We start from the raw sequence: 27,424 nt of genomic DNA, 5'->3' as shown, positions 1-27,424 counted from the left end.
GTTTCTTCTCTAGACATGTAATCTCAGGTGCGTTTCTTCTCTAGACATGTAATCTCAGGTGCGTTTCTTCTTCTCTAGACATGTAATCTCAGGTGCGTTTCTTCTCTAGACATGTAATCTCAGGTGCGTTTCTTCTTCTCTAGACATGTAATCTCAGGTGCATTTCTTCTTCTCTAGACATGTAATCTCAGGTGCATTTCTTCTTCTCTAGAGATGTAATCTCAGGTGCATTTCTTCTTCTCTAGAGATGTAATCTCAGGTGCATTTCTTCTTCTCTAGAGATGTAATCTCAGGTGCGTTTCTTCTTCTCTAGAGATGTAATCTCAGATGCGTTTCTTCTCTAGACATGTAATCTCAGGTGCGTTTCTTCTCTAGACATGTAATCTCAGGTGCATTTCTTCTTCTCTAGAGATGTAATCTCAGGTGCGTTTCTTCTTCTCTAGAGATGTAATCTCAGGTGCGTTTCTTCTTCTCTAGACATGTAATCTCAGATGCGTTTCTTCTCTAGACATGTAATCTCAGGTGCGTTTCTTCTCTAGACATGTAATCTCAGGTGCGTTTCTTCTTCTCTAGACATGTAATCTCAGATGCGTTTCTTCTCTAGACATGTAATATCAGGTGCGTTTCTTCTTCTCTAGACATGTAATCTCAGGTGCGTTTCTTCTCTAGACATGTAATCTCAGTCGATTTTCTTCTTCTCTAGACATGTAATCTCAGGTGCGTTTCTTCTTCTCTAGACATGTAATCTCAGTCGATTTTCTTCTTCTCTAGACATGTAATCTCAGGTGCGTTTCTTCTTCTCTAGACATGTAATCTCAGATGCGTTTCTTCTCTAGACATGTAATCTCAGGTGCGTTTCTTCTCTAGACATGTAATCTCAGGTGTGTTTCTTCTTCTCTAGAGATGTAATCTCAGGTGCGTTTCTTCTTCTCTAGAGATGTAATCTCAGGTGCGTTTCTTCTCTAGACATGTAATCTCAGGTGCGTTTCTTCTCTAGACATGTAATCTCAGGTGCGTTTCTTCTCTAGACATGTAATCTCAGGTGCGTTTCTTCTCTAGACATGTAATCTCAGGTGCGTTTCTTCTTCTCTAGACATGTAATCTCAGGTGTGTTTCTTCTCTAGACATGTAATCTCAGGTGCGTTTCTTCTCTAGACATGTAATCTCAGGTGCGTTTCTTCTCTAGACATGTAATCTCAGGTGCGTTTCTTCTTCTCTAGACATGTAATCTCAGGTGCGTTTCTTCTCTAGAGATGTAATCTCAGGTGCATTTCTTCTTCTCTAGACATGTAATCTCAGGTGCATTTCTTCTTCTCTAGACATGTAATCTCAGGTGCCTTTCTTCTTCTCTAGACATGTAATCTCAGGTGCATTTCTTCTTCTCTAGAGATGTAATCTCAGGTGCGTTTCTTCTTCTCTAGAGATGTAATCTCAGGTGCGTTTCTTCTTCTCTAGAGATGTAATCTCAGGTGCGTTTCTTCTTCTCTAGAGATGTAATCTCAGGTGCATTTCTTCTTCTCTAGACATGTAATCTCAGGTGCGTTTCTTCTTCTCTAGAGATGTAATCTCAGGTGCGTTTCTTCTTCTCTAGACATGTAATCTCAGGTGCGTTTCTTCAAGATAATAATCAGCAGATCGTTCAGTACAATATAGACTTTATTAGTTCACTAGTTTAATAAGAAATAAAAAGCAGATTTGCTTTAAATGATTCACAACTCAGCAATAATCTTGTTTCCAGGGTCATCTCAACACAGGCAGCACCTCCTTACAGCTGTCGAACCCCTACAAAATAAAAGCCCTGAAGCTGTTAAACACTACTTTCAACTGGAGAATATGTTCACTTGTCACAGACTGAAAGTGAAGCAGAGACTTGAGCAGGTTTCTGTAGAACTTTGAGCGTTTCAAACCAGACAGAACCGGTTCTTTGTGGCGTCAAACCAACAAAAGACCCAAATCACCAGAACTGCTTGGGGAATGTTTCATATCATTTTATTGTTGTTTTTTTATTGTTTTACTTTGTCATCATAGCAATGGAAAAATATAACCTCATACAAACGTCTTCAATGCTCTGAATTTCTTTTTAAACAAGCAAAAATGGTGAGTGACCCTTTTCCCAGAAAGCTAAGTGCAGCGGTGAAATAAAAGTGAAACGCTTCTCCAGCAGCTCATTCCCTCTTTATTCTCCGCTTAACTTTCTCTCCCGTTTGGCACCTCGCTCCTCAGAGGATTACTTTTATTTTGTAGGATTTTTTTTTCTAGTGCTGTTTTTGGATTAGAGTGCCGAGCAGCGCGGACGGAGCCGCCGGTTCGAGTCAGTCGGATCTCCTCAGTCAGGTTTTAGTGCTCGGAGGAAGAAAAATAAGAGCAACACAAATCTAAAGTTCTCCACAGAAGTCCACAAAGTCCGCTCGGTTGTTTTTATCTTTGATTCCACAAGTCTTTTATTTTCGCGTTGTGTTTGTATCCACCCCCCTCTCCCCACCGCCCCCTCCTCAACGGGGTGGGGGGGGGTCAGCGGCGGAGCAGTGACGTCATCATGATGTCAGGAGAGCCCGACTACAGCGAGAGAGGTGGATTGTGGGAGGAGGGCTCGAAGCTTGAGTTTGTTTGGATTTTTGGGGGAGTGTGTGGGGGGGGGGAGTCAGAGTCCACAGGCCGTCCAGGAGGGGGGAGGGGGGGGGGGGACTGAAGGGGTGCGATGTCATCGTCTCTCGCTCACACGTCTCTCTCACTCACTCGTCTCACGTCACTCGACTTCTGCTTCGACCGGACCGAAGACAGAAGAGTTAAATCCAGCAGAAGTTTGTCCTCGTCCACCTCTGATGTCTCTCAAAGCTCCGTCTACCCGACCAGACGATCTGGAGAGGAAGAGAAGAAGAAGTGATTATTCATCAGGAAATAGTCACTGAAGTCTGAAGAGCTTTGATCAAGTTAAGCTTTTATTGTGAAACAGGAAGCTGTTCACCGTCCACTGAACTAAAGAACATCCGTTAGTGAAGACGTTCTACATTCAGAGAGCCGTCAACAGGAAACAGGGACAGTTCAGTTAGCCTGCATTAGTGTGTGTGTGTGTGTGTGTGTGTGTGTGTGTGTACCAGGCCAGGCTCTTCAGCTTGCGGAGCTCCTTGGTGGCCCAGGTAGCGAGGGTCTTTGTCTTGGTGGTTTTGGAGCGTCGACCCTCCGTCAGCAGGTCATTGATGAGCGGACGAACCTCCACCATCTTCATCACGTCTTTACCGAACGCCGTGCACAGATCTCTGAACACACACACACACACACACACACACACACGTCAAAGACCCGGCACTGAACCCAGGATTGTGTTCTGGTCTCAGATGTTGTGGTTCAGGTTTTCTATCACTAGTCAGAGTGGTGCATGATTTATCTTCATAGACCGAACATCAACATTCAAACACTCGCCCCCCCCCTCACCCGATGAGTCCAGCAGCGTTGGCCACGACTCCATCAGAGTGATCTTCATCCTCCGCTATGTGATGGATGAAGGAGAGGATGAACTCCACCCGAGGCTGAACCAGCATCACGTCAGCTACAGGGACAAAGAGAACACAGGTGAAAACATTTCATCATCTTCATTGTTATATTTTGTTGAGTCTTGCAAAACCAGGTAGCCGTGTATCGGGCCTCAGCCTGAAGCTCTCTGGGTGAAACAGACTCGTTAATCTACGACATCGTCAAATCCTCCTGACAGTCTTCAGTCAGGAGGAGGAACCGACGTCGAGCGGTCTCCACGAGGCCGGGCGGTCTCCACGAGGTCTCTTACGGTGCACGTTCTCCTGGTCCCCCTTCAGGCCCTGGACGATCCCGGTGTAGGCCTCCAGACAGCCCTCCCTCAGTTCGTTCAGGTAGTCCACCATGTCGTAGTCCGTCTGAACACAAACACACAGAGGTGTCCTCACGTGAACCCATGACATCACAGATACTCCGTTTCTTTACGCGGTGCATGATACCCCGTCACCATGGTTCCCAGGTGTTTACCTTGTCCACCTGAGCCTGGGAGGCCTGCTGCAGCGTGTCCAGGACGATGTCCAGATACTTCTTGAACTCTCCTCCGATGGCCAGAGCGATGTCTCCGAACGCAGACAAGATCTGAGGCTTCACAGACCGATGGACGTTCTCGTTCTGGAGACAGCAGACACGTTACAGAAGGACTGAGGCTGGAACCAATATCAAGACATCAGACGATTGAGACCACGAGGTCATGTTCTCAAACACCAACAGTAGCAATCGTTTAAATTGTTCTTCTCTGACTTCCTTCACTGTTATTGATCCACTACAGGAAGTGAAGTGTGGAGGTCTCAGATAAATGTGGTTGTTGCTTACATCACACATCAGCGTGGTGCATGATTATCATCAAGGACCTCAAACACAGCAGACCCAGAGAGCTAATCAATGAATGATAAGACGATGAAGGACGGACTCGTCTTCCTCACCCCGAGGTTCTCCAGCAGCAGCTGCATGATCTCGTCACAGAAAGGCAGGATGTTGGACATCAGAGCTCGGCACAGGTCGCACACCAGACCCACCGCCGCCAGACACACCTGTAACATCGTCATCATCATCGGGGTAGTCATGGAAACCAGGAGGTGTGTATGAGGAGGAGCCTGGGGCTCAAACCCCCGACCCGATCCATTAAACTACGTTTACAAAACTCTGACTCCAGAATGTGAAGTGTGGAGGTCTCAGATAAATGTGGTTGGTTTTGTCATCACAGTCAGCGTGGTGCATGATTATCATCAAGGACCTCAAACACATCGACACAGGAGGTGGATGACTGCCGGAGTCTTTACGTCGCGGTGGTTTACTGCCGGAGTCTTTACATCACGCTGGTTTACTGCCGGAGTCTTTGCGTCACGCTGGTTTACTGTCGGAGTCTTTGCGTCACGCTGGTTTACTGTCGGAGTCTTTACGTCACGCTGGTTTACTGTCGGAGTCTTTGCGTCACGCTGGTTTACTGTCGGAGTCTTTGCGTCACGCTGGTTTACTGCCGGAGTCTTTACGTCACGCTGGTTTACTGCCGGAGTCTTTACGTCACGCTGGTTTACTGCCGGAGTCTTTACGTCACGCTGGTTTACTGCCGGAGTCTTTACGTCACGCTGGTTTACTGCCGGAGTCTTTACGTCACGCTGGTTTACTGCCGGAGTCTTTACGTCACGCTGGTTTACTGTCGGAGTCTTTACGTCACGCTGGTTTACTGCCGGAGTCTTTACGTCACGCTGGTTTACTGCCGGAGTCTTTACGTCACGCTGGTTTACTGTCTGAGTCTTTACGTCACGCTGGTTTACTGCCGGAGTCTTTGCGTCACGCTGGTTTACTGCCGGAGTCTTTGCGTCACGCTGGTTTACTGTCGGAGTCTTTACGTCACGCTGGTTTACTGTCGGAGTCTTTACGTCACGCTGGTTTACTGTCGGAGTCTTTACGTCACGCTGGTTTACTGTCGGAGTCTTTACGTCACGCTGGTTTACTGTCGGAGTCTTTACGTCACGCTGGTTTACTGCCGGAGTCTTTACGTCACGCTGGTTTACTGCCGGAGTCTTTACGTCACGCTGGTTTACTGCCGGAGTCTTTACGTCACGCTGGTTTACTGTCGGAGTCTTTACGTCACGCTGGTTTACTGCCGGAGTCTTTACGTCACGCTGGTTTACTGCCGGAGTCTTTACGTCACGCTGGTTTACTGTCGGAGTCTTTACGTCACGCTGGTTTACTGTCGGAGTCTTTACGTCACACTGGTTTACTGTCGGAGTCTTTACGTCACGCTGGTTTACTGTCGGAGTCTTTACGTCACGCTGGTTTACTGTCGGAGTCTTTGCGTCACGCTGGTTTACTGTCGGAGTCTTTACGTCACGCTGGTTTACTGTCGGAGTCTTTGCGTCACGCTGGTTTACTGCCGGAGTCTTTGCGTCACGCTGGTTTACTGCCGGAGTCTTTACGTCACGCTGGTTTACTGTCGGAGTCTTTGCGTCACGCTGGTTTACTGTCGGAGTCTTTACGTCACGCTGGTTTACTGCCGGAGTCTTTACGTCACGCTGGTTTACTGCCGGAGTCTTTACGTCACGCTGGTTTACTGTCGGAGTCTTTACGTCACGCTGGTTTACTGCCGGAGTCTTTACATCACGCTGGTTTACTGTCGGAGTCTTAACGTCACGCTGGTTTACTGCCGGAGTCTTTACGTCACGCTGGTTTACTGTCGGAGTCTTTACGTCGCGCTGGTTTACTGCCGGAGTCTTTACGTCACGCTGGTTTACTGCTGGAGTCTTTGCGTCGCGCTGGTTTACTGTCGGAGTCTTTACATTATGACGTTATTTGTGGTGGAGGGAGACAGACCTGATACTCAGCGTAGTTCTTCAGTCCGATACCCAGGAAAGGCTTGAAGGCACCCATGTATTTCTGGAAGTCGCTGCCCAGAACTGAAACACGAACAGATTAACATCAACACAATCGGCCTCCAAAATACCTGTGATGTGTGTGTTTCAGAGTATGTACCTTCCACCAGCGTAGACACGGCCATCAGAGCGTCCTCCTGGACTCCTCCGGAGCCAGCGGTGCTCTGAAACATCCTCAGCAGAGACGCCATCACCACGTCTGAGATCTGCAGGGCGTCCTGATGCTGCACTTTACGCAGGACGTTCTGCAACACCACCACACAGGAAGTGTCACAATAAGAGCATCGACGGAATTTTGACGATTCCAAAGTAAGAGCGTGACTGACGGCTCAAGTGTGCCGTTCTCACCTGTAGAGTGGCACACAGCAGCGACTGCAGGTCGTTGAACTGGATTCTGTCTGAGGTGCTCTGGATGTGAGACTGGGGACACAGGAAGTGACATCATTACACAGGAGGAAGCAGCTGGGTAGTGAACACACCGTATTCATCTATTGATCAACTACAGGAAGTGAAGTGTGGAGGTCTCAGATAAATGTGGTTGGTGTTTTCATCACAAGTCAGCGTGGTGCATGATTATCATCAAGGACCTCAAACACATCCAGCTACAGCAGCGGGGTCGCCCACAAGGCATGTTCTCAAAACAGCGCTCGCCACCATGGAGCTCCGTCTCGTTCTATTTGAATCAAAAACGCATTAATGCAGATTTCAAAAGGACGAGGCCGTCGCACCGCACTAGGTTTTCAGGTTCCGAATGGCGGCAGTTTCCCGTTGGCACCGGACATGCGGCCCAAGCCGCCCCCGCCGTCAGGTCAGTCCTCGGGGCAACAAGTGGTGGTTGGCGGGGGTAGAGGCGAGGCAACGCAGTGCGACTGAAAAGGCCCACACTAGAGGTGTGATCCCCGGCTATAGACGAGACTTTTTACTGGTGTTGGTGAGAACAGACTGGGCTCCGCCATGCTTCACTGCTCAATGCGAAGGTGACCCAGACTTCCCAACATGTGGTGGTTAGTACTAATGGAATGGGATTAATTTATAAGGTGAGAGTTGATTTATTTTATTCTACATAATTGATAATTTGTATAAACATGGGACAGAGTTCATGATTTGTTCAAACATGTTACAAAGGAAGTGGTTAGTACAAACGAGACATGATGTGAAGATATGACAGTTAATGATTCATGATTACCTAAACAATTTTAGAAGTGATAATTTCTACAAAAATATAATCATTGTGAGGAATAATTAACAATGACACGTGATCAGACTGTCTCGTCACATATATTATTAAAAGATCATCCGTGCAACTTTGTTATTCAGGAAGTTTGTATGAAACAAGTAGCCCTTCTTACTACTCCGTTTATAAAGGTTGGTGAGCCCTGAGCTACAGCATGATGGATCCAGACATGAACAGATTTAATGACACAAAAGAACAGAAAGGTCTGACTTTCTGAGAGTCCCACCTCCATCTGAAGGACCTGCTGCAGCCTCTCCATGATGACCAGCGTGGTCTTCTGGACCGCGGGGTAACAGTCCTTAGCGCTGTTCTTCACGATCTCCATCAGAGCCTCGTAGGCAGCAGAGCGAAGGTTGTTCTGGTGACCGTCGGGTCTGCACAGGAAACATCATCAGTACTACAGTTCTATTCGTCAACATGACCACAGTGAAGAATGAGTTGCGTCACATTTATTATCTACAGTTATTCCAATGTGTCAGATATGTTTTCAACATTTAGCATCAGCAGATAATATTAAAAGACTGATCAGGATGGGGACAGTTTGATTCTTAAAATTAACGGCTCATTGTGACGTTGCATGAATCATTTCAAACCCCAGATCCGATCCATTAAACTACGTTTACAAAAACTCTGACTCCAGAATGTGAAGTGTGGAGGTCTCAGATAAATGTGGTTGGTTTTGTCATCACGCGTGGTGCATGATTATCATCAAGGACCTCAAACACATCGACACAGGAGGTGGATGACTGCCGGAGTCTTTACGTCGCGGTGGTTTTGCTGGCGGAGTCTTTACGCCGCGGTGGTTTTGCTGTCGGAGTCTTTACGTCGCGGTGGTTTTGCTGTCGGAGTCTTTACGTCGCGGTGGTTTTGCTGTCGGAGTCTTTACGTCGCGGTGGTTTTGCTGTCGGAGTCTTTACGTCGCGGTGGTTTTGCTGTCGGAGTCTTTACGTCGCGGTGGTTTTGCTGTCGGAGTCTTTACGTCGCGGTGGTTTTGCTGTCGGAGTCTTTACGTCGCGGTGGTTTTGCTGTCGGAGTCTTTACGCCGCGCTGGTTTTGGTGGCGGAGTCTTTACGCCGCGGTGGTTTTGCTGGCGGAGTCTTTACGTCGCGGTGGTTTTGCTGTCGGAGTCTTTACGCCGCGCTGGTTTTGGTGGCGGAGTCTTTACGCCGCGGTGGTTTTGCTGGCGGAGTCTTTACGTCGCGGTGGTTTTGCTGGCGGAGTCTTTACGCCGCGGTGGTTTTGCTGGCGGAGTCTTTACGCCGCGGTGGTTTTGCTGGCGGAGTCTTTACGTCGCGGTGGTTTTGCTGGCGGAGTCTTTACGTCGCGGTGGTTTTGCTGGCGGAGTCTTTAAGTCACGCTGGTTTTGCTGGCGGAGTCTTTACGTCGCGGTGGTTTTGCTGGCGGAGTCTTTACGCCGCAGTGGTTTTGCTGGCGGAGTCTTTACGTCGCGGTGGTTTTGCTGTCGGAGTCTTTACGTCGCGGTGGTTTTGCTGTCGGAGTCTTTACGTCGCGGTGGTTTTGCTGTCGGAGTCTTTACGTCGCGGTGGTTTTGCTGGCGGAGTCTTTACGTCGCGGTGGTTTTGCTGTCGGAGTCTTTACGCCGCGCTGGTTTTGGTGGCGGAGTCTTTACGCCGCGGTGGTTTTGCTGGCGGAGTCTTTACGTCGCGGTGGTTTTGCTGTCGGAGTCTTTACGCCGCGCTGGTTTTGGTGGCGGAGTCTTTACGCCGCGGTGGTTTTGCTGGCGGAGTCTTTACGTCGCGGTGGTTTTGCTGGCGGAGTCTTTACGCCGCGGTGGTTTTGCTGGCGGAGTCTTTACGCCGCGGTGGTTTTGCTGGCGGAGTCTTTACGTCGCGGTGGTTTTGCTGGCGGAGTCTTTACGCCGCAGTGGTTTTGCTGGCGGAGTCTTTACGTCGCGGTGGTTTTGCTGTCGGAGTCTTTAAGTCACGCTGGTTTTGCTGTCGGAGCAAGGAAGTCTCTGCAACTGGAAGCTGTGACAGACTTCCCATTGCCCCCCCCACCCCCACGCACCGGTCTGTGGTCTCCAGGAGCTTCTGGACGATTATCTCAAAGGAGGAGGACAGACAGTATGTGCTGGGCTCCTCCTGGTCCTCTGCAGCATCTGTAGCCTCATAAGCTGCTTCAGCCAGAGAGGAGAAGGCCTGAGGAAGAGGAGATGACGGAAGTTAACCTCTTCTTCTGCATCTTTTAACCTGCAGCCACTCAGCCCTCCAATCAGGACTACAGGAGCCCTGAGGGACCAAACTCTTGTTTCCACCATAGTGACTTCTACAGGACGTATTCATTTATCGATCCACTACTGGAAGTGATTGAAGTGTGGAGGTCTCAGATAAATGTGGTTGGTGTTTACATCACAAGTCAGCGTGGTGCATGATTATCATCAAGGACCTCAAACACACATCAGGTTCAGCTGAAACAACGACAGATTTAGTTAAAAGAAAAAGGTGGAGCCAGCTGATTAACTCATTTCTCAGCATGTTGCCCTTTAATTCTTACACTCAATTAAATAGCGTATCTTTGCTCCCCTCTCACATCACAGTTCAAATCAAACCAATGTTCAGAATGTACGGAGTTCAAAGTTTAGAATATAGTGTGACGTTTTATGCCTTTTGTTCTACACTTTTATCATACTTGACTATGCACATTTCTATATTTATTTGGGCGCTTTTAAATTAAGCCAGAAAAGTCCCACCAGGAAAACCTTCAAGACAAATAGTCCAACAGATTTAAAAAGGTTCCTTACTGGTCTATTTCTGTTCAGTTCTAGAGTAATTGATCTGTGAACATGACCCTGATAGACCCACACACACTCATGTAACATCGAGGTCCTTCCATAACTCCCAGCTCACCCAGCAGACGTTAGAGGCCACTCTGGGCTCTGCTCCCAGCCCCTCGATGAGACACTGCAGCAGAGGAGCCAGGTAGACCTCGTGGATGGCTGCTTCAGGAAGCAGCTCACAGATCCTTCCCACGGTCCAGGCTGTGGTGTCTCTGACCACCACGCTGGGGTCCTTCATCAGCTCGATCAGGGTGGGCATCGCCTGTAGAGGGTTAACTGGTGAGTGACTGACCGGATGACCAGGGTGAACTGGTGAGTGACTGACTGGATGACCAGGGTTAACTGGTTAGTGACTGACCGGATGACCAGGGTTAACTGGTGAGTGACTGGATGACCAGGGTTAACTGGTGAGTGACTGACCGGATGACCAGGGTGAACTGGTGAGTGACTGACTGGATGACTAGGGTTAACTGGTGAGTGACTGGATGACCAGGGTTAACTGGTGAGTGACTGACCGGATGACTAGGGTGAACTGGTGAGTGACTGACTGGATGACCAGGGTTAACTGGTGAGTGACTGACCGGATGACCAGGGTGAACTGGTGAGTGACTGACTGGATGACTAGGGTTAACTGGTGAGTGACTGGATGACCAGGGTTAACTGGTGAGTGACTGACCGGATGACCAGGGTGAACTGGTGAGTGACTGACTGGATGACTAGGGTTAACTGGTGAGTGACTGGATGACCAGGGTTAACTGGTGAGTGACTGACCGGATGACCAGGGTGAACTGGTGAGTGACTGACTGGATGACCAGGGTTAACTGGTGAGTGACTGACTGGATGACCAGGGTTAACTGGTGAGTGACTGGATGACCAGGGTTAACTGGTGAGTGACTGACTGGATGACTAGGGTTAACTGGTGAGTGACTGACTGGATGACTAGGGTTAACTGGTGAGTGACTGACTGGATGACTAGGGTTAACTGGTGAGTGACTGACCGGATGACCAGGGTGAACTGGTGAGTGACTGACTGGATGACCAGGGTTAACTGGTGAGTGACTGACCGGATGACCAGGGTGAACTGGTGAGTGACTGACCGGATGACCAGGGTTAACTGGTGAGTGACTGACTGGATGACCAGGGTTAACTGGTGAGTGACTGGATGACCAGGGTTAACTGGTGAGTGACTGACTGGATGACCAGGGTTAACTGGTGAGTGACTGACCGGATGACCAGGGTTAACTGGTGAGTGACTGACTGGATGACCAGGGTTAACTGGTGAGTGACTGACTGGATGACCAGGGTTAACTGGTGAGTGACTGACCGGATGACTAGGGTTAACTGGTTAGTGACTGACCGGATGACTAGGGTTAACTGGTGAGTGACTGACTGGATGACCAGGGTTAACTGGTGAGTGACTGACCGGATGACCAGGGTTAACTGGTGAGTGACTGACCGGATGACCAGGGTTAACTGGTGAGTGACTGACCGGATGACCAGGGTGAACTGGTGAGTGACTGGATGACCAGGGTTAACTGGTGAGTGACTGACTGGATGACTAGGGTTAACTGGTGAGTGACTGACTGGATGACCAGGGTTAACTGGTGAGTGACTGACTGGATGACCAGGGTTAACTGGTGAGTGACTGACTGGATGACCAGGGTTAACTGGTGAGTGACTGGATGACCAGGGTTAACTGGTGAGTGACTGACTGGATGACTAGGGTTAACTGGTGAGTGACTGACTGGATGACCAGGGTTAACTGGTGAGTGACTGACTGGATGACTAGGGTTAACTGGTGAGTGACCGGATGACCAGGGTTAACTGGTGAGTGACTGACTGGATGACTAGGGTTAACTGGTGAGTGACTGACTGGATGACTAGGGTTAACTGGTGAGTGACTGACCGGATGACTAGGGTTAACTGGTGAGTGACTGGATGACCAGGGTTAACTGGTGAGTGACTGACTGGATGACTAGGGTTAACTGGTGAGTGACTGGATGACTAGGGTTAACTGGTGAGTGACTGGATGACTAGGGTTAACTGGTGAGTGACTGACCGGATGACCAGGGTTAACTGGTGAGTGACTGACCGGATGACCAGGGTTAACTGGTGAGTGACTGACCAATGACCAGGGTGAACTGGTGAGTGACTGACCGGATGACCAGGGTTAACTGGTGAGTGACTGACTGGATGACCAGGGTTAACTGGTGAGTGACTGACCGGATGACCAGGGTTAACTGGTGAGTGACTGACTGGATGACCAGGGTTAACTGGTGAGTGACTGACCGGATGACCAGGGTTAACTGGTGAGTGACTGACTGGATGACCAGGGTTAACTGGTGAGTGACTGACCGGATGACCAGGGTTAACTGGTGAGTGACTGACCGGATGACCAGGGTGAACTGGTGAGTGACTGACCGGATGACCAGGGTTAACTGGTTAGTGACTGACCGGATGACCAGGGTTAACTGGTTAGTGACTGACCGGATGACCAGGGTTAACTGGTGAGTGACTGACCGGATGACCAGGGTTAACTGGTGAGTGACTGACTGGATGACCAGGGTTAACTGGTGAGTGACTGACTGGATGACCAGGGTTAACTGGTGAGTGACTGACTGGATGACTAGGGTTAACTGGTGAGTGACTGGATGACCAGGGTTAACTGGTGAGTGACTGACCGGATGACCAGGGTTAACTGGTGAGTGACTGACTGGATGACCAGGGTTAACTGGTGAGTGACTGACCGGATGACCAGGGTTAACTGGTGAGTGACTGACTGGATGACCAGGGTTAACTGGTGAGTGACTGACCGGATGACTAGGGTTAACTGGTGAGTGACTGACCGGATGACCAGGGTTAACTGGTGAGTGACTGACCGGATGACTAGGGTTAACTGGTGAGTGACTGACCGGATGACTAGGGTTAACTGGTGAGTGACTGACCGGATGACCAGGGTTAACTGGTGAGTGACTGACCGGATGACCAGGGTTAACTGGTGAGTGACTGACTGGATGACCAGGGTTAACTGGTGAGTGACTGACCGGATGACTAGGGTTAACTGGTGAGTGACTGACTGGATGACCAGGGTTAACTGGTGAGTGACTGACTGGATGACCAGGGTTAACTGGTGAGTGACTGACCTGGATGACGAGCGGTTTGAGCTGGTTGAGTTCAGGTCCCTCCAGGATGGATCCGAAGGCCATGACGGAGGCGTCTCTGTAGCGCCAGTCGGGGTGTTTGATGTGTTCTTTGATGAAAGGCAGAACGTGAGGAACCACATCATCCTCACAGCAGGTGGCCAGCAGCATCAGACACACACCTGCAGCCTTACAGGGGTTCCAGTCGTCATCGTCGTCGTTCTCATCCTGAAAGTATTCAGGTCAGAGGTCAAAGGACTGGGTGCTGGTTAGAGTGTGAATATTATTAAAGATGTTAAAGCAGAACACACCTGTTTGGTGAGGGTCTGGGTCAGGATGGGGACCAGGTACTGCAGGGCCCCTTTGGCGTAGAACTTACTGGTGTGCTCGGGGGGGCGTCCCTGCTCCGAGGCCTACCATTGGACGAGAACAGACAGGAAGAAGACGGTCAATAAATAAATAAAGTCTCCTAATCTATCTAAGGGGGGGCGGGGCTAACAAACTGGAACCAAAGTGTAAACGGAGTAAAGTCTGCTTACACAGACCTCTGAGGCCTCGATGGCCAGATCCATCTCCTCGTCACAGACGTTGGACCAGAACTCGATGCCCTGCAGGGCCACTTCATCGATGTCGCTCTTCATCGCCTCAATGGTTATCTGAGGAGAGGAAGCAACCAAACAGAGAGGAGGGCGAAACAACTAATTAAAATCATGATTTGAAGCATTGAACTTGTTAAAAACACTTTATTCACGTTAACAAAAATCGTTCACCCTCTGAACCCACAGGCTGGATTTTAAAGCTTGTTTCCTTCAAACAGTTATTCACTCATTAACATCTTTCCAACACCTCATTATAAACCTCTCCGCTCAAAGAGTTCACTAAGAACATTACAGCGTGAGCTCCTCACTGAAACTATGACGTCATGATTGATTCATCTGAGACCAACAGTCATGTGACTACAAGGAGGAGACTCTGACTGAACTACACGAAGAGAACACGAGGAGAGGAGAGACGAGAGGAGGAAGAGAGGAGACGAGAGGAGGAAGAGAGGAGACGAGAGGAGGAAGAGAGGAGACGAGAGGAGGAAGAGAGGAGACGAGAGGAGGAAGAGAGGAGGAAGAGAGGAGACGAGAGGAGGAAGAGAGGAGACGAGAGGAGGAAGAGAGGAGGAAGAGAGGAGACGAGAGGAGGAAGAGAGGAGACGAGAGGAGGAAGAGAGGAGGAAGAGAGGAGACGAGAGGAGGAAGAGAGGAGACGAGAGGAGACGAGAGGAGACGAGAGGAGACGAGAGGAGGAAGAGAGGAGACGAGAGGAGGAAGAGAGGAGACGAGAGGAGACGAGAGGAGGAAGAGAGGAGACGAGAGGAGGAAGAGAGGAGACGAGAGGAGACGAGAGGAGGAAGAGAGGAGGAAGAGAGGAGACGAGAGGAGGAAGAGAGGAGACGAGAGGAGACGAGAGGAGACGAGAGGAGACGAGAGGAGACGAGAAGAGACGAGAGGAGACGAGAGGAGACGAGAGGAGACGAGAGGAGGAAGAGAGGAGACGAGAGGAGGAAGAGAGGAGACGAGAGGAGGAAGAGAGGAGACGAGAGGAGGAAGAGAGGAGACGAGAGGAGGAAGAGAGGAGACGAGAGGAGGAAGAGAGGAGACGAGAGGAGGAAGAGAGGAGACGAGAGGAGGAAGAGAGGAGACGAGAGGAGACGAGAGGAGGAAGAGAGGAGGAAGAGAGGAGACGAGAAGAGAAGAGAGGAGGAAGAGAGGAGACGAGAGGAGACGAGAGGAAGAGAGGAGACGAGAGGAGGAAGAGAGGAGACGAGAGGAGGAAGAGAGGAGACGAGAGGAGGAAGAGAGGAGACGAGAGGAGGAAGAGAGGAGACGAGAGGAGGAAGAGAGGAGACGAGAGGAGGAAGAGAGGAGACGAGAGGAGGAAGAGAGGAGGAAGAGAGGAGACGAGAGGAGGAAGAGAGGAGACGAGAGGAGGAAGAGAGGAGACGAGACGAGGAAGAGAGGAGACGAGAGGAGGAAGAGAGGAGACGAGAGGAGAGGAGACGAGGAGGACGAGAGGAGGAAGAGACGAGAGGAGGAAGAGAGGAGACGAGAGGAGGAAGAGAGGAGAAAGAGAGGAGACGAGAGGAGGAAGAGAGGAGACGAGAGGAGGAAGAGAGGAGACGAGAGGGGGACGAGAGGGGGACGAGAGGGGGACGAGAGGGGGACGAGAGGGGGACGAGAGGGGGACGAGACGAGAGGAGGAAGAGAGGAGACGAGAGGAGGAAGAGAGGAGACGAGAGGAGGAAGAGAGGAGACGAGAGGAGGAAGAGAGGAGACGAGACGAGGAAGAGAGGAGACGAGAGGAGGAAGAGAGGAGACGAGAGGAGGAAGAGAGGAGACGAGGAGGACGAGAGGAGGAAGAGACAAGAGGAGGAAGAGAGGAGAAAGAGAGGAGACAGAGAGGAGGAAGAGAGGAGGACGAGAGGAGACGAGAGGGGGACGAGAGGGGGACGAGAGGGGGACGAGAGGGGGACGAGACGAGAGGAGACGAGAGGAGACGAGAGGAGACGAGAGGAGACGAGAGGAGACGAGAGGAGGACGAGAGGAGGACGAGATGAGGACGAGACGAGAGGAGACGAGAGGAGGACGAGAGGGGGACGAGAGGGGGACGAGACGAGAGGAGACGAGAGGAGGACGAGATGAGGACGACAGAGAGTAAAACCACCTGAAACTGCTGCAGATTCTTTTTACCATCAAAAGAAACGAGTTCTCACCGCAAACAGAGCTGGACCCATGTAGGTCTCCATGTACTGATAATACAGAGACATGATCTTCACCAGGTTCTGTAGGGCCGCCACACGCACCTGGAGGACAGACAGACGGGTGAGAGGACAGACAGGCCAGAGCACAGACAAGCAGGCCAGAGGACATGTTACTCACTCTGGTGTCGGGACACTGCGTCGCTTCACACACCACCTGCATGATGAAGTGTCTCTCCGTCTGAAAAACAAAGGATACAAAATCTGTTCCACACAAAAAAACAACCTACAAAATAAAACTACTTCCTCTTTAGTGATGCTGCGTTCACACCAAACGCGGCGCGAGTAGATTACATACAAAGTCTATGCACAGATGCGATGAAACTGGCGCGGCGTGCATTTGCGAAAAAAAGGGCGACATATCCGCATGGCGCGAGAGCCTATCAGCGTTGAGTTGCTCCCCCTGTCATCATGACTTCCTGCCGTTGTTGAATCAGGAAATAAATCCTGTAGCCGTCTGTGTTCACCCAGAGCTCTGATACCTCATATCAACAGAGACCGGACCAAACTGTGTGTATGCATGTGTGTGTGTAAACCATACGGTACAAACAATGAATAGACGCCGTATTTACGTCTACGTGACGTTATCGAGTGCTGGTGGAGCTGCTACGATGTTAGCATAGCACTACAACAACGAATCGATAATCGATTATTACAATAGTTTTCATTGTCGATTATCAAATTTCATTTTCGATTCGTTGTGTCGTGCGATTATTATGTCACTCGCTGAGTCGCGGAGATGTTTGAGAAAAAAAAGAAAAAAGGAAAAACAGAGCAGAGCGCAGGATGTTGTGAAGTGGAGCTTCTACTGACGACCAAACACGTCTGGTTTTGAACGGAACACTTTACTTCCTGAAAACTGCAGTTTAACAACTGTTACAGTGAACAGACCGACATGTACGTTAGGTTTTCACTTATCGTTATCATTGTTGTCGTGAATAAGCACGTATCGTGCTACTTCCTGTCTCTTCACAGTAAAATCACTTCCGTTTTCATGCTCTTCACAATAAAAGTAAACAATTTACAACAGAGGAAAGACCAGCGGACCCGTAACGTTGTTCTGAAACATGGCGGAGGAATCAGTACGACCTAAGTCGTCCAAGGTGTGGGAGCATTTCACACTTAATAAATTGAAAAAGTGTGTTCATTGCAAGATATGCAAAAGCGACATGATATGGCACGGGAGCACCACGTGATGATTCAGTCTGAGTGTAGAGAACAAGTTCTGACGTTCAAACAAATCCTGTTCAGTTTTCTGATTTGTATTTTTCTTTATTTTTTATAAATTATTTATTGTTCTGACAGCTCAGGTCCCTTTTAAACTAAAATATACATATTTGTTCACGTGTATGTTTTTTGTGTTGGTCCATTTGTTTTTTTTGTTTTTTAATTATTACTTTAACAGCTCAGGGATGTTCAAGGAGCAACCTGTTTGTGCACTTTCTGAAGATCAGTTCTGTTTTTAAACAAAGGGTTGGAAATTAATGCTTTTTGTTATCCGATGAATCGAAAAAATAATCACCCGATTAATAAAATAATCGTTAGTTGCAGCCCTACCTAGCACCGATCCATCAGAGCTCCATTGAGAAGACAAGTCGGCATCATTACGTAGTTATGTCGGAGTCCCTTTTTGTCGGTTTAGTGCCGTTAAATCACAGCCAATCAGTTTATTTCGTGTTCACACAGCTGGAGTAAACAGCAACCGGTGGCTCGCTACACAGTGAATCCACGCAGCTCCTCTGGACGATGGCATGAACCAGACATGACGGCGTTTGGTTTCCCGGGATATCTGTGACTTCCACAACACGTACTGAGCAGAAATGGAAGTTATTGTTTCCATGGTTACTGGAGGACAGTTGAACGGATTTCAGGCCGATAAGCCCCGCCCCCTCTCCGGCACCGGCATTACACTTCTATTTACAGGCTTCAATTAGAGTTTTGGAGGAAACATGCGAATCATTCAGCTAAACTATTAGTAAATACAGACGTCTCTGTGGAAGAACACCCTGGGTTCCGTCTCTCAGGGTGTGAGGCGTTACACCCTGGGTTCCGTCTCTCAGGGTGTGAGGCGTTACACCCTGGGTTCCGTCTCTCAGGGTGTGAGGCGTTACACCCTGGGTTCCGTCTCTCAGGGTGTGAGGCGTTACACCCTGGGTTCCGTCTCTCAGGGTGTGAGGCGTTACACCCTGGGTTCTGTCTCTCAGGGTGTGAGGAGTTACACCCTGGGTTCTGTCTCTCAGGGTGTGAGGCGTTACACCCTGGGTTCCGTCTCTCAGGGGGTGAGGCGTTACACCCTGGGTTCCGTCTCTCAGGGTGTGAGGCGTTACACCCTGGGTTCTGTCTCTCAGGGTCTGAGGTGTATCATGTTAGAGCTCGTGGTTACCTCCTTGTCAAAGTTGGCCTTGGTGAATTCCAGAGAGTTGAGCAGCGCATTGGTTGCCGCCAGCTTAACGTTGTTACTGGGCTCCTCCTTCCTCATGCCCTGGATGATGGCCGTCAGGATCTGGTTGGCGTTCTCCTGCAGCTGTTCCGGGTCGATGTCCTGGCAGATGTAGCCGATGGCCTCCAGCGTAGACTCCTTCATGTGTTCGGTGCTGGAGGGGTCGGTGACGTTGGCCACCAGCTGGGGGATCAGCTCGGGCCACTGGTTCACAGGGATCTCTGCGCAGGCGATGCCGGCGACGCACTGAGACGCCGAGCTGGGCCTGTACGTCTCCGTGCCCAGAGTCTGTAAAACCTGGACAAAGAGACGGACGTACGGTCAACAAGACGTAAAGATGAACTGAAGCTGTGAGTTTGGAGATCCGAGTCCTCACGTAGTTCTTGATCTCGCGGCGAGCGTTGGCGTCGATGGCTAGCCATCTCTGCTGGTACTGCGTCTTCACATCGGGGTCTTTGGAGGTCAGAGAGTTCTTCACCTGCAGACCGGCAGCCACTCGGGCAACCTGAGTGTTGCCAGGGTTGGCCAACACTTTGGACAACTCCACCAGGAACGTGGGCTGAAGGGAGAAGGACAACACAGTGAGAAGCAAAAAACGAATTTATTATTCAGTTAGTAGTCAGTATTTCAGCTCTAGTTGAACAGCTGGATATTCATTATTAATATGAACCTTTATTTAGACAAAATCCATTGAGACCAAAGTCTCATTTCATAAGTTTGTCATAAAAACAAAGATAGCAAGAGAGAGAACCATCGCCTGTACAAAGAAAGTGATTTGTTTTCATTGAACCCTGTTACTGTACAGCTTCATATTAACTTCCACTGTTACTGTAAAGCGGTTAGAATTGTGGCCTATCTTCTATTTGCAATTAACATGCATTCAATCCAGTTCAATTATTTAAATGAAAATGATGCATGTTCCATCACGTTACGTTTTTCCTTCTAAATCGTGACAATGACGAACGCTAACAGTCGACAAAGTTCCGCATGCAGCGGACGTTACCGTAACCCAGCAAGTCTGAACTGTAACGGAGGGAAAGACGCTGTACGCATCTGAACGCTGATTGGCCGAGACTCCGCACGTCAAAGATGTTCTATTGAGAAGATCACCTTTTCTCCTCGTCTCACTCCAATCTGAGAAACACTGGCTGGCCAGTGGGTTCACTATCAAAGAAATCAAGTAATCAGATTACTGGTACTCTAACACCCGACCGTGGTACTAATAATGTCTGTCACACACACACACACACACACACACACACACACACACACACACACACACACACACACACACACACACACACACACACACACACACACACACACACACACACACACACACACACACACACACACACACACACACACACACACACACACACACACACACACACACACACACACACACACACACACACACACACACACACACACACACACACACACACACACACACACACACACACACACACACAAAGAGTAGAGCAGCATCATAGTGATGAAGAGTAGAGCAGCGTCATAGTGATGAAGAGTAGCGCTGCGTCATAGTGATGAAGAGTAGCGCTGCGTCATAGTGATGAAGAGTAGCGCTGCGTCATAGTGATGAAGAGTAGCGCTGCATCATAGTGATGAAGAGTAGCGCTGCATCATAGTGATGAAGAGTAGCGCTGCATCATAGTGATGAAGAGTAGCGCTGCATCATAGTGATGAAGAGTAGAGCTGCATCATAGTGATGAAGAGTAGAGCAGCATCATAGTGATGAAGAGTAGAGCAGCATCATAGTGATGAAGAGTAGAGCAGCATCATAGTGATGGAGAGTAGAGCTGCATCATAGTGATGAAGAGTAGCGCTGCATCATAGTGATGAAGAGTAGAGCTGCATCATAGTGATGAAGAGTAGAGCAGCATCATAGTGATGAAGAGTAGAGCTGCATCATAGTGATGAAGAGTAGAGCAGCATCATAGTGATGAAGAGTAGAGCTGCATCATAGTGATGAAGAGTAGAGCTGCATCATAGTGATGAAGAGTAGAGCAGCGTCATAGTGATGAAGAGTAGAGCAGCGTCATAGTGATGAAGAGTAGAGCAGCGTCATAGTGATGGAGAGTAGAGCTGCATCATAGTGATGAAGAGTAGAGCTGCATCATAGTGATGAAGAGTAGAGCAGCGTCATAGTGATGAAGAGTAGAGCAGCGTCATAGTGATGAAGAGTAGAGCAGCGTCATAGTGATGAAGAGTAGAGCTGCGTCATAGTGATGAAGAGTAGAGCTGCGTCATAGTGATGAAGAGTAGAGCAGCGTCATAGTGATGAAGAGTAGAGCAGCGTCATAGTGATGAAGAGTAGAGCAGCGTCATAGTGATGAAGAGTAGAGCAGCGTCATAGTGATGAAGAGTAGAGCTGCATCATAGTGATGAAGAGTAGAGCTGCATCATAGTGATGAAGAGTAGCGCTGCATCATAGTGATGAAGAGTAGAGCTGCATCATAGTGATGAAGAGTAGAGCTGCATCATAGTGATGAAGAGCAGAGCTGCATCATAGTGATGAAGAGCAGAGCTGCATCATAGTGATGAAGAGCAGAGCTGCATCATAGTGATGAAGAGTAGAGCTGCATCATAGTGATGAAGAGTAGAGCAGCATCATAGTGATGAAGAGTAGAGCTGCATCATAGTGATGAAGAGTAGAGCAGCATCATAGTGATGAAGAGTAGAGCAGCATCATAGTGATGAAGAGTAGAGCAGCATCATAGTGATGAAGAGTAGAGCAGCATCATAGTGATGAAGAGTAGAGCAGCATCATAGTGATGAAGAGTAGAGCAGCATCATAGTGATGAAGAGTAGAGCAGCATCATAGTGATGAAGAGTAGAGCTGCATCATAGTGATGAAGAGTAGAGCAGCATCATAGTGATGAAGAGTAGAGCTGCATCATAGTGATGAAGAGTAGAGCTGCATCATAGTGATGAAGAGTAGAGCAGCATCATAGTGATGAAGAGTAGAGCAGCATCATAGTGATGAAGAGTAGAGCAGCATCATAGTGATGAAGAGTAGAGCAGCATCATAGTGATGAAGAGTAGAGCTGCATCACAGTGATGAAGAGTAGCGCTGCATCACAGTGATGAAGAGTAGAGCTGCATCATAGTGATGAAGAGTAGAGCAGCATCATAGTGATGAAGAGTAGAGCTGCATCACAGTGATGAAGAGTAGAGCTGCATCATAGTGATGAAGAGTAGCGCTGCATCACAGTGATGAAGAGTAGAGCTGCATCATAGTGATGAAGAGTAGAGCAGCATCATAGTGATGAAGAGTAGAGCAGCATCATAGTGATGAAGAGTAGAGCAGCATCATAGTGATGAAGAGTAGAGCAGCATCATAGTGATGAAGAGTAGAGCAGCATCATAGTGATGAAGAGTAGAGCAGCATCATAGTGATGAAGAGTAGAGCAGCATCATAGTGATGAAGAGTAGAGCAGCATCATAGTGATGAAGAGTAGAACAGCATCATAGTGATGAAGAGTAGAACAGCATCATAGTGATGAAGAGTAGAGCAGCATCATAGTGATGAAGAGTAGAGCTGCATCACAGTGATGAAGAGTAGAGCTGCATCACAGTGATGAAGAGTAGAGCAGCATCATAGTGATGAAGAGTAGAGCTGCATCACAGTGATGAAGAGTAGCGCTGCATCATAGTGATGAAGAGTAGAGCAGCATCATAGTGATGAAGAGTAGAGCAGCATCATAGTGATGAAGAGTAGCGCTGCATCATAGTGATGAAGAGTAGCGCTGCATCATAGTGATGAAGAGTAGAGCAGCATCATAGTGATGAAGAGTAGAGCTGCATCACAGTGATGAAGAGTAGAGCTGCATCACAGTGATGAAGAGTAGAGCAGCATCACAGTGATGAAGAGTAGAGCTGCATCACAGTGATGAAGAGTAGCGCTGCATCATAGTGATGAAGAGTAGAGCAGCATCATAGTGATGAAGAGTAGAGCTGCATCATAGTGATGAAGAGTAGAGCAGCATCATAGTGATGAAGAGTAGAGCAGCATCATAGTGATGAAGAGTAGCGCTGCATCATAGTGATGAAGAGTAGAGCTGCATCATAGTGATGAAGAGTAGCGCTGCATCATAGTGATGAAGAGTAGCGCTGCATCATAGTGATGAAGAGTAGCGCTGCATCATAGTGATGAAGAGTAGAGCAGCATCATAGTGATGAAGAGTAGAGCAGCATCACAGTGATGAAGAGTAGAGCTGCATCACAGTGATGAAGAGTAGAGCAGCATCACAGTGATGAAGAGTAGAGCTGCATCATAGTGATGAAGAGTAGAGCTGCATCATAGTGATGAAGAGTAGAGCAGCATCATAGTGATGAAGAGTAGAGCAGCATCATAGTGATGAAGAGTAGAGCAGCATCATAGTGATGAAGAGTAGAGCAGCATCATAGTGATGAAGAGTAGAGCAGCATCATAGTGATGAAGAGTAGAGCAGCATCATAGTGATGAAGAGTAGAGCTGCATCATAGTGATGAAGAGTAGAGCAGCATCATAGTGATGAAGAGTAGAGCAGCATCATAGTGATGAAGAGTAGAGCAGCATCATAGTGATGAAGAGTAGAGCAGCATCATAGTGATGAAGAGTAGAGCAGCATCATAGTGATGAAGAGTAGAGCTGCATCATAGTGATGAAGAGTAGAGCAGCATCATAGTGATGAAGAGTAGAGCTGCATCATAGTGATGAAGAGTAGAGCTGCATCATAGTGATGAAGAGTAGAGTTGCATCATAGTGATGAAGAGTAGAGCTGCATCATAGTGATGAAGAGTAGAGCTGCATCATAGTGATGAAGAGTAGAGCTGCATCATAGTGATGAAGAGTAGAGCTGCATCATAGTGATGAAGAGTAGAGCTGCATCATAGTGATGAAGAGTAGAGCTGCATCATAGTGATGAAGAGTAGAGTTGCATCATAGTGATGAAGAGTAGAGCTGCATCATAGTGATGAAGAGTAGAGCAGCATCATAGTGATGAAGAGTAGAGCTGCATCATAGTGATGAAGAGTAGAGCAGCATCATAGTGATGAAGAGTAGAGCTGCATCATAGTGATGAAGAGTAGAGCTGCATCATAGTGATGAAGAGTAGAGTTGCATCATAGTGATGAAGAGTAGAGCTGCATCATAGTGATGAAGAGTAGAGTTGCATCATAGTGATGAAGAGTAGAGCTGCATCATAGTGATGAAGAGTAGAGCTGCATCATAGTGATGAAGAGTAGAGCTGCATCATAGTGATGAAGAGTAGCGCTGCATCACATGCTCTGACTGTGATGAAGACTCAACACACACATGTAGATGAACGTGTGAAACATGTTGTTCTGTTCACAGCAGTGGAACGTTCCACACACTGAGCACAGATATAGAAGAGATAGAACTGCTGCTGTGTGAAGAGAACACTGCTGCTAACAACAACCTGATGTGTTTGAAGTGTTCACACACAATGTTATTCACCTGTTGTTCATAGAGCGGCACTTTCAAATAAAAGTGCACAATACACTACTTTATAATACATTTTTGAACTTTGCCATAACAATGAGATTAAAAATTGTAATCGTTGTCCAGCACTAATTTAGTTATATTTTAACTGATTTATCTCCTGAAAAGTGAATTTAGTGACGAGTTAACAGACGGTAAACGATGCAGCGCTTTGCATTGTGGGATACGGTAGGCGAGGTTGACTGGATTTGTTTTTACTAATCAGACAGAATCAGTCCACAGTGATGGTAGAACGTGTTTGATCTGCAGCCTTCACATCAGAAGGGTGCAGCTGCCTCCATGAAATGCTAACGCTAGCAGGCTGTGTGTGAATCTGTCTCCAGCTGTCCTGAGCTCCTCTCTGCTGCACATCCTGACTGTAGCAAGTCAGCTAGCTTCTCCCACCAGTAGCACCATACTAACCAGGTTCTCTATGGCCGCCTGCTCCAGAAACTTCTGCGCCGCCTCCAGTTCATTCCGATCTGAGGAGAAGACGAGTTAATCAATGTTAGCATGAAGAATAACAGTACGGAGGTTCTAGTGAGAGCCTTAAAACGGGCGGTGAGACGGGTTTACCGGCTCCACCCGAACACGACACACCGGTTGTTCCGGTTTAACGTTAACGAGTCACGTTATAAAGTTTGGATTCCACTTTAACAGTTCACACGGTCTCAGTCCGGAGAAACACGGAGCGGATCCAACGTGCGTGTTAGCGAGATACTCTTGGCTAGCATGCTAACGTTAGCCACCGTGAGGCGAGATACTCTCGGCTAGCATGCTAACGTCAGCCACCGTGAGACGAGACTGTCGGTTAGCATGCTAACGTCAGCCACCGTGAAGGGAGAAACTGTTGGTTAGCATGCTAACGTTAGCCGGGGCCACCGGGACACGTTCGGAGGAACATAAATAAAGTTTTACGGACAAACAAGCATCCGGTTTAAACAACGTTAACTCTGTCTAAACACGTGAGAGATTATTTAAACAATTGGGGGGAATTTCCTCTCCTCTCAGCGGCTCTAAAGTAACGTTAGCCGGGAACAGGCGTGCGAAGGAGCGGCCGATAGTTAGAATGATACAAGGTAACGGCTACCAAGCTAGCCGAGCCGCTCGAACAGGCATGGTCAGGGTCGGCTCTCTCCCCAGTTACGTGCAGCTGTCAGAGCTCTACGGACATTTATCCACAACCTCTCATATTACATGTAACGTACTGAGAGGTACAGGTGAGCTACACTGTCACACCTGCGATGAGTCGCGTGACTGTGCTAAGTCACCAGAGTAGTATCTGCGTGGTTTGAGGCCGTAACGTTAGCATTAGCATAGCGATCATTTCCCTCCTTCAACTTCAATCTTTCACCGGTTCTCCGGAGCGAACACCCCCGAGATACAGCCCGGGCATCGAGCGTGTTGCGTGAGAAGAGCCACGTGTCTGGTACTCACCTGGAGAGACTGTTTTCTCGAGGATCGTGATGAGCTCCATTCCACCGGCTCTCTCTCGGTCTCTAGCTGGAGAGTTTAGCTCACAGCGGATTATTATTATATTTCTTCCACGGAGCTCAGTCGGTACCGGGGGTCGGTCGGTGATATAAAAAAAAAGGCGGGAGCGTTTCCCCGGTTTTCACACGCGGATGTTTGCGGGAAAACAAACGTTACCAACCGCCGCCCGTTCGCATCCTGTGTCGTCGCGAGGGAAAGGGCCGCGCGCTTCTCTCCCGCGGAAGGATATCACGCACTGACTGCTTGTAGGGCGTCGTGCTGCCTTCAGGGGCGGTGGGCCATTTAAAACTGCGCAGTGAACTGGAGAAAATAGTTTTCCGGTTTATGTCAAGTATTCACTATTTTTATATTTGTGTGCATGTATATGTGTTTATGTTCACAGAGTTTATATATATATATATATATGTTGGTATATATGTATATTAGTTTTACTTATCATTGTATTGTTTTACTTTAATTTAGTTTTTTGTTTATTCATCTGTTAAACTACAGTAAAAGTAGTACTACTCCCACAGTGTAAAAATACTGTCACAGTAAAATGTAGTAAACGTATTCAAACTGTTGTACTATTAAATAGTATATCCTTTGAGTATTGTGACTACACATTTGTATTAAATAAAGAGTTTAAAATCCACCAGAGATGACGGAACTAAACGTGATTGTGGAGTTTACGAGGAACACCTGAACGCAGCAGTACACTCCTCTCAGTGGTCTCCCGCGCGACCCTGTTTGCTTCTTTTTTTTGCGCGCTCCGTCTCGCACGCGCACACGGGGGCGCGACAGAATCCAGATTTCCGTTTTTCAGTGAAAGGAAAGTTTTTAATTCAGAAAATTCTAAAAATATTTAACTTTGATTTCCTGATTCTTTCATTAATGGAACTATTTTGTTTTAAAACTTTAATACAAAATGTTGATGAGCAGTTATTCAGCAGAGGAGAAAGTACTTTAGTATACTTGTACTCTACTACGTTTCAGAGAAAAGTATTTAATATATTATTAGTATATATATATTGTTGGAGCTATTTATTTGATATTGTATTTTGCTATTTCATTTATAAGTATTATTGTTTAATTACTGTAGATGTTTGATATATTAAGATTATTTTTTCTCTTTGATAGTAATTTGTTTATTTATATTATTTTTTGGGTAATTACTGTGGGCACCTGTTGCTATATATATGAGTAGAAGGATAGGACCAGCATGCACCGGGGTGGGCGTATGGTTTTTACCAGCACAGCTCAGCACAGCACAGCACAGGAGAGACAGCACGACAGGAGTTTTCTTTGTACTTTTAGTTTGTTTTGTTTGCTTTATTCAATAAATACGAAAATCGGAATCTGCATGGACAATCCATTCTCTTCTGGCTGCGTAAGAATACCGACCACGGTGCATCAGTGGCGTTTGATTAGTTTGTTTAATTTTGATTTAGTCGACAAATGGCCAATACATATATATATATATATATATATACATATATATAAATATATATATATATATATACATATATATACGTATATATATATATATATATATGTATATATATATATATATATATATATATATACATATATATACATATGTATACATATATATATACATATA

The 27,424-nt window shown here is 47.8% G+C and overlaps 1 protein-coding gene across 2 annotated transcripts; it reads right to left on the bottom strand.

Annotated features, from left to right (window-relative positions):
* Positions 1-1,638: 1,638 nt before the first annotated feature.
* kpnb1 (karyopherin (importin) beta 1) lies at positions 1,639-26,032 on the bottom strand. 2 transcript variants are annotated; one of them, XM_079281351.1, is made up of 21 exons: positions 25,765-26,032; positions 24,751-24,809; positions 19,195-19,377; positions 18,762-19,115; positions 16,500-16,559; positions 16,334-16,423; positions 14,112-14,228; positions 13,884-13,985; positions 13,576-13,800; positions 10,503-10,694; positions 9,664-9,794; positions 7,862-8,009; positions 6,750-6,821; positions 6,502-6,646; positions 6,343-6,425; positions 4,452-4,559; positions 3,997-4,140; positions 3,782-3,887; positions 3,433-3,547; positions 3,096-3,257; positions 1,639-2,858 (listed from the first exon to the last, which is right to left on the bottom strand). In XM_079281351.1, coding segments are annotated over exons 1-21 (2,637 nt in total). In that variant the 5' UTR covers positions 25,805-26,032; the 3' UTR covers positions 1,639-2,857. The 2 variants fall into 2 exon arrangements, with proteins under 2 accessions (XP_079137477.1, XP_079137478.1); XM_079281352.1 differs by having other exon boundaries at positions 14,118-14,228.
* Positions 26,033-27,424: the final 1,392 nt, after the last annotated feature.

The sequence above is a fragment of the Melanostigma gelatinosum genome (genome assembly GCF_949748355.1).
Source record: "Melanostigma gelatinosum genome assembly, chromosome: 13".
Lineage (NCBI taxonomy): Eukaryota > Metazoa > Chordata > Actinopteri > Perciformes > Zoarcidae > Melanostigma > Melanostigma gelatinosum.
The sequence above is the reverse complement of the archived record's forward strand: the minus strand, read 5'-3'. Positions and strand labels throughout refer to the sequence as shown.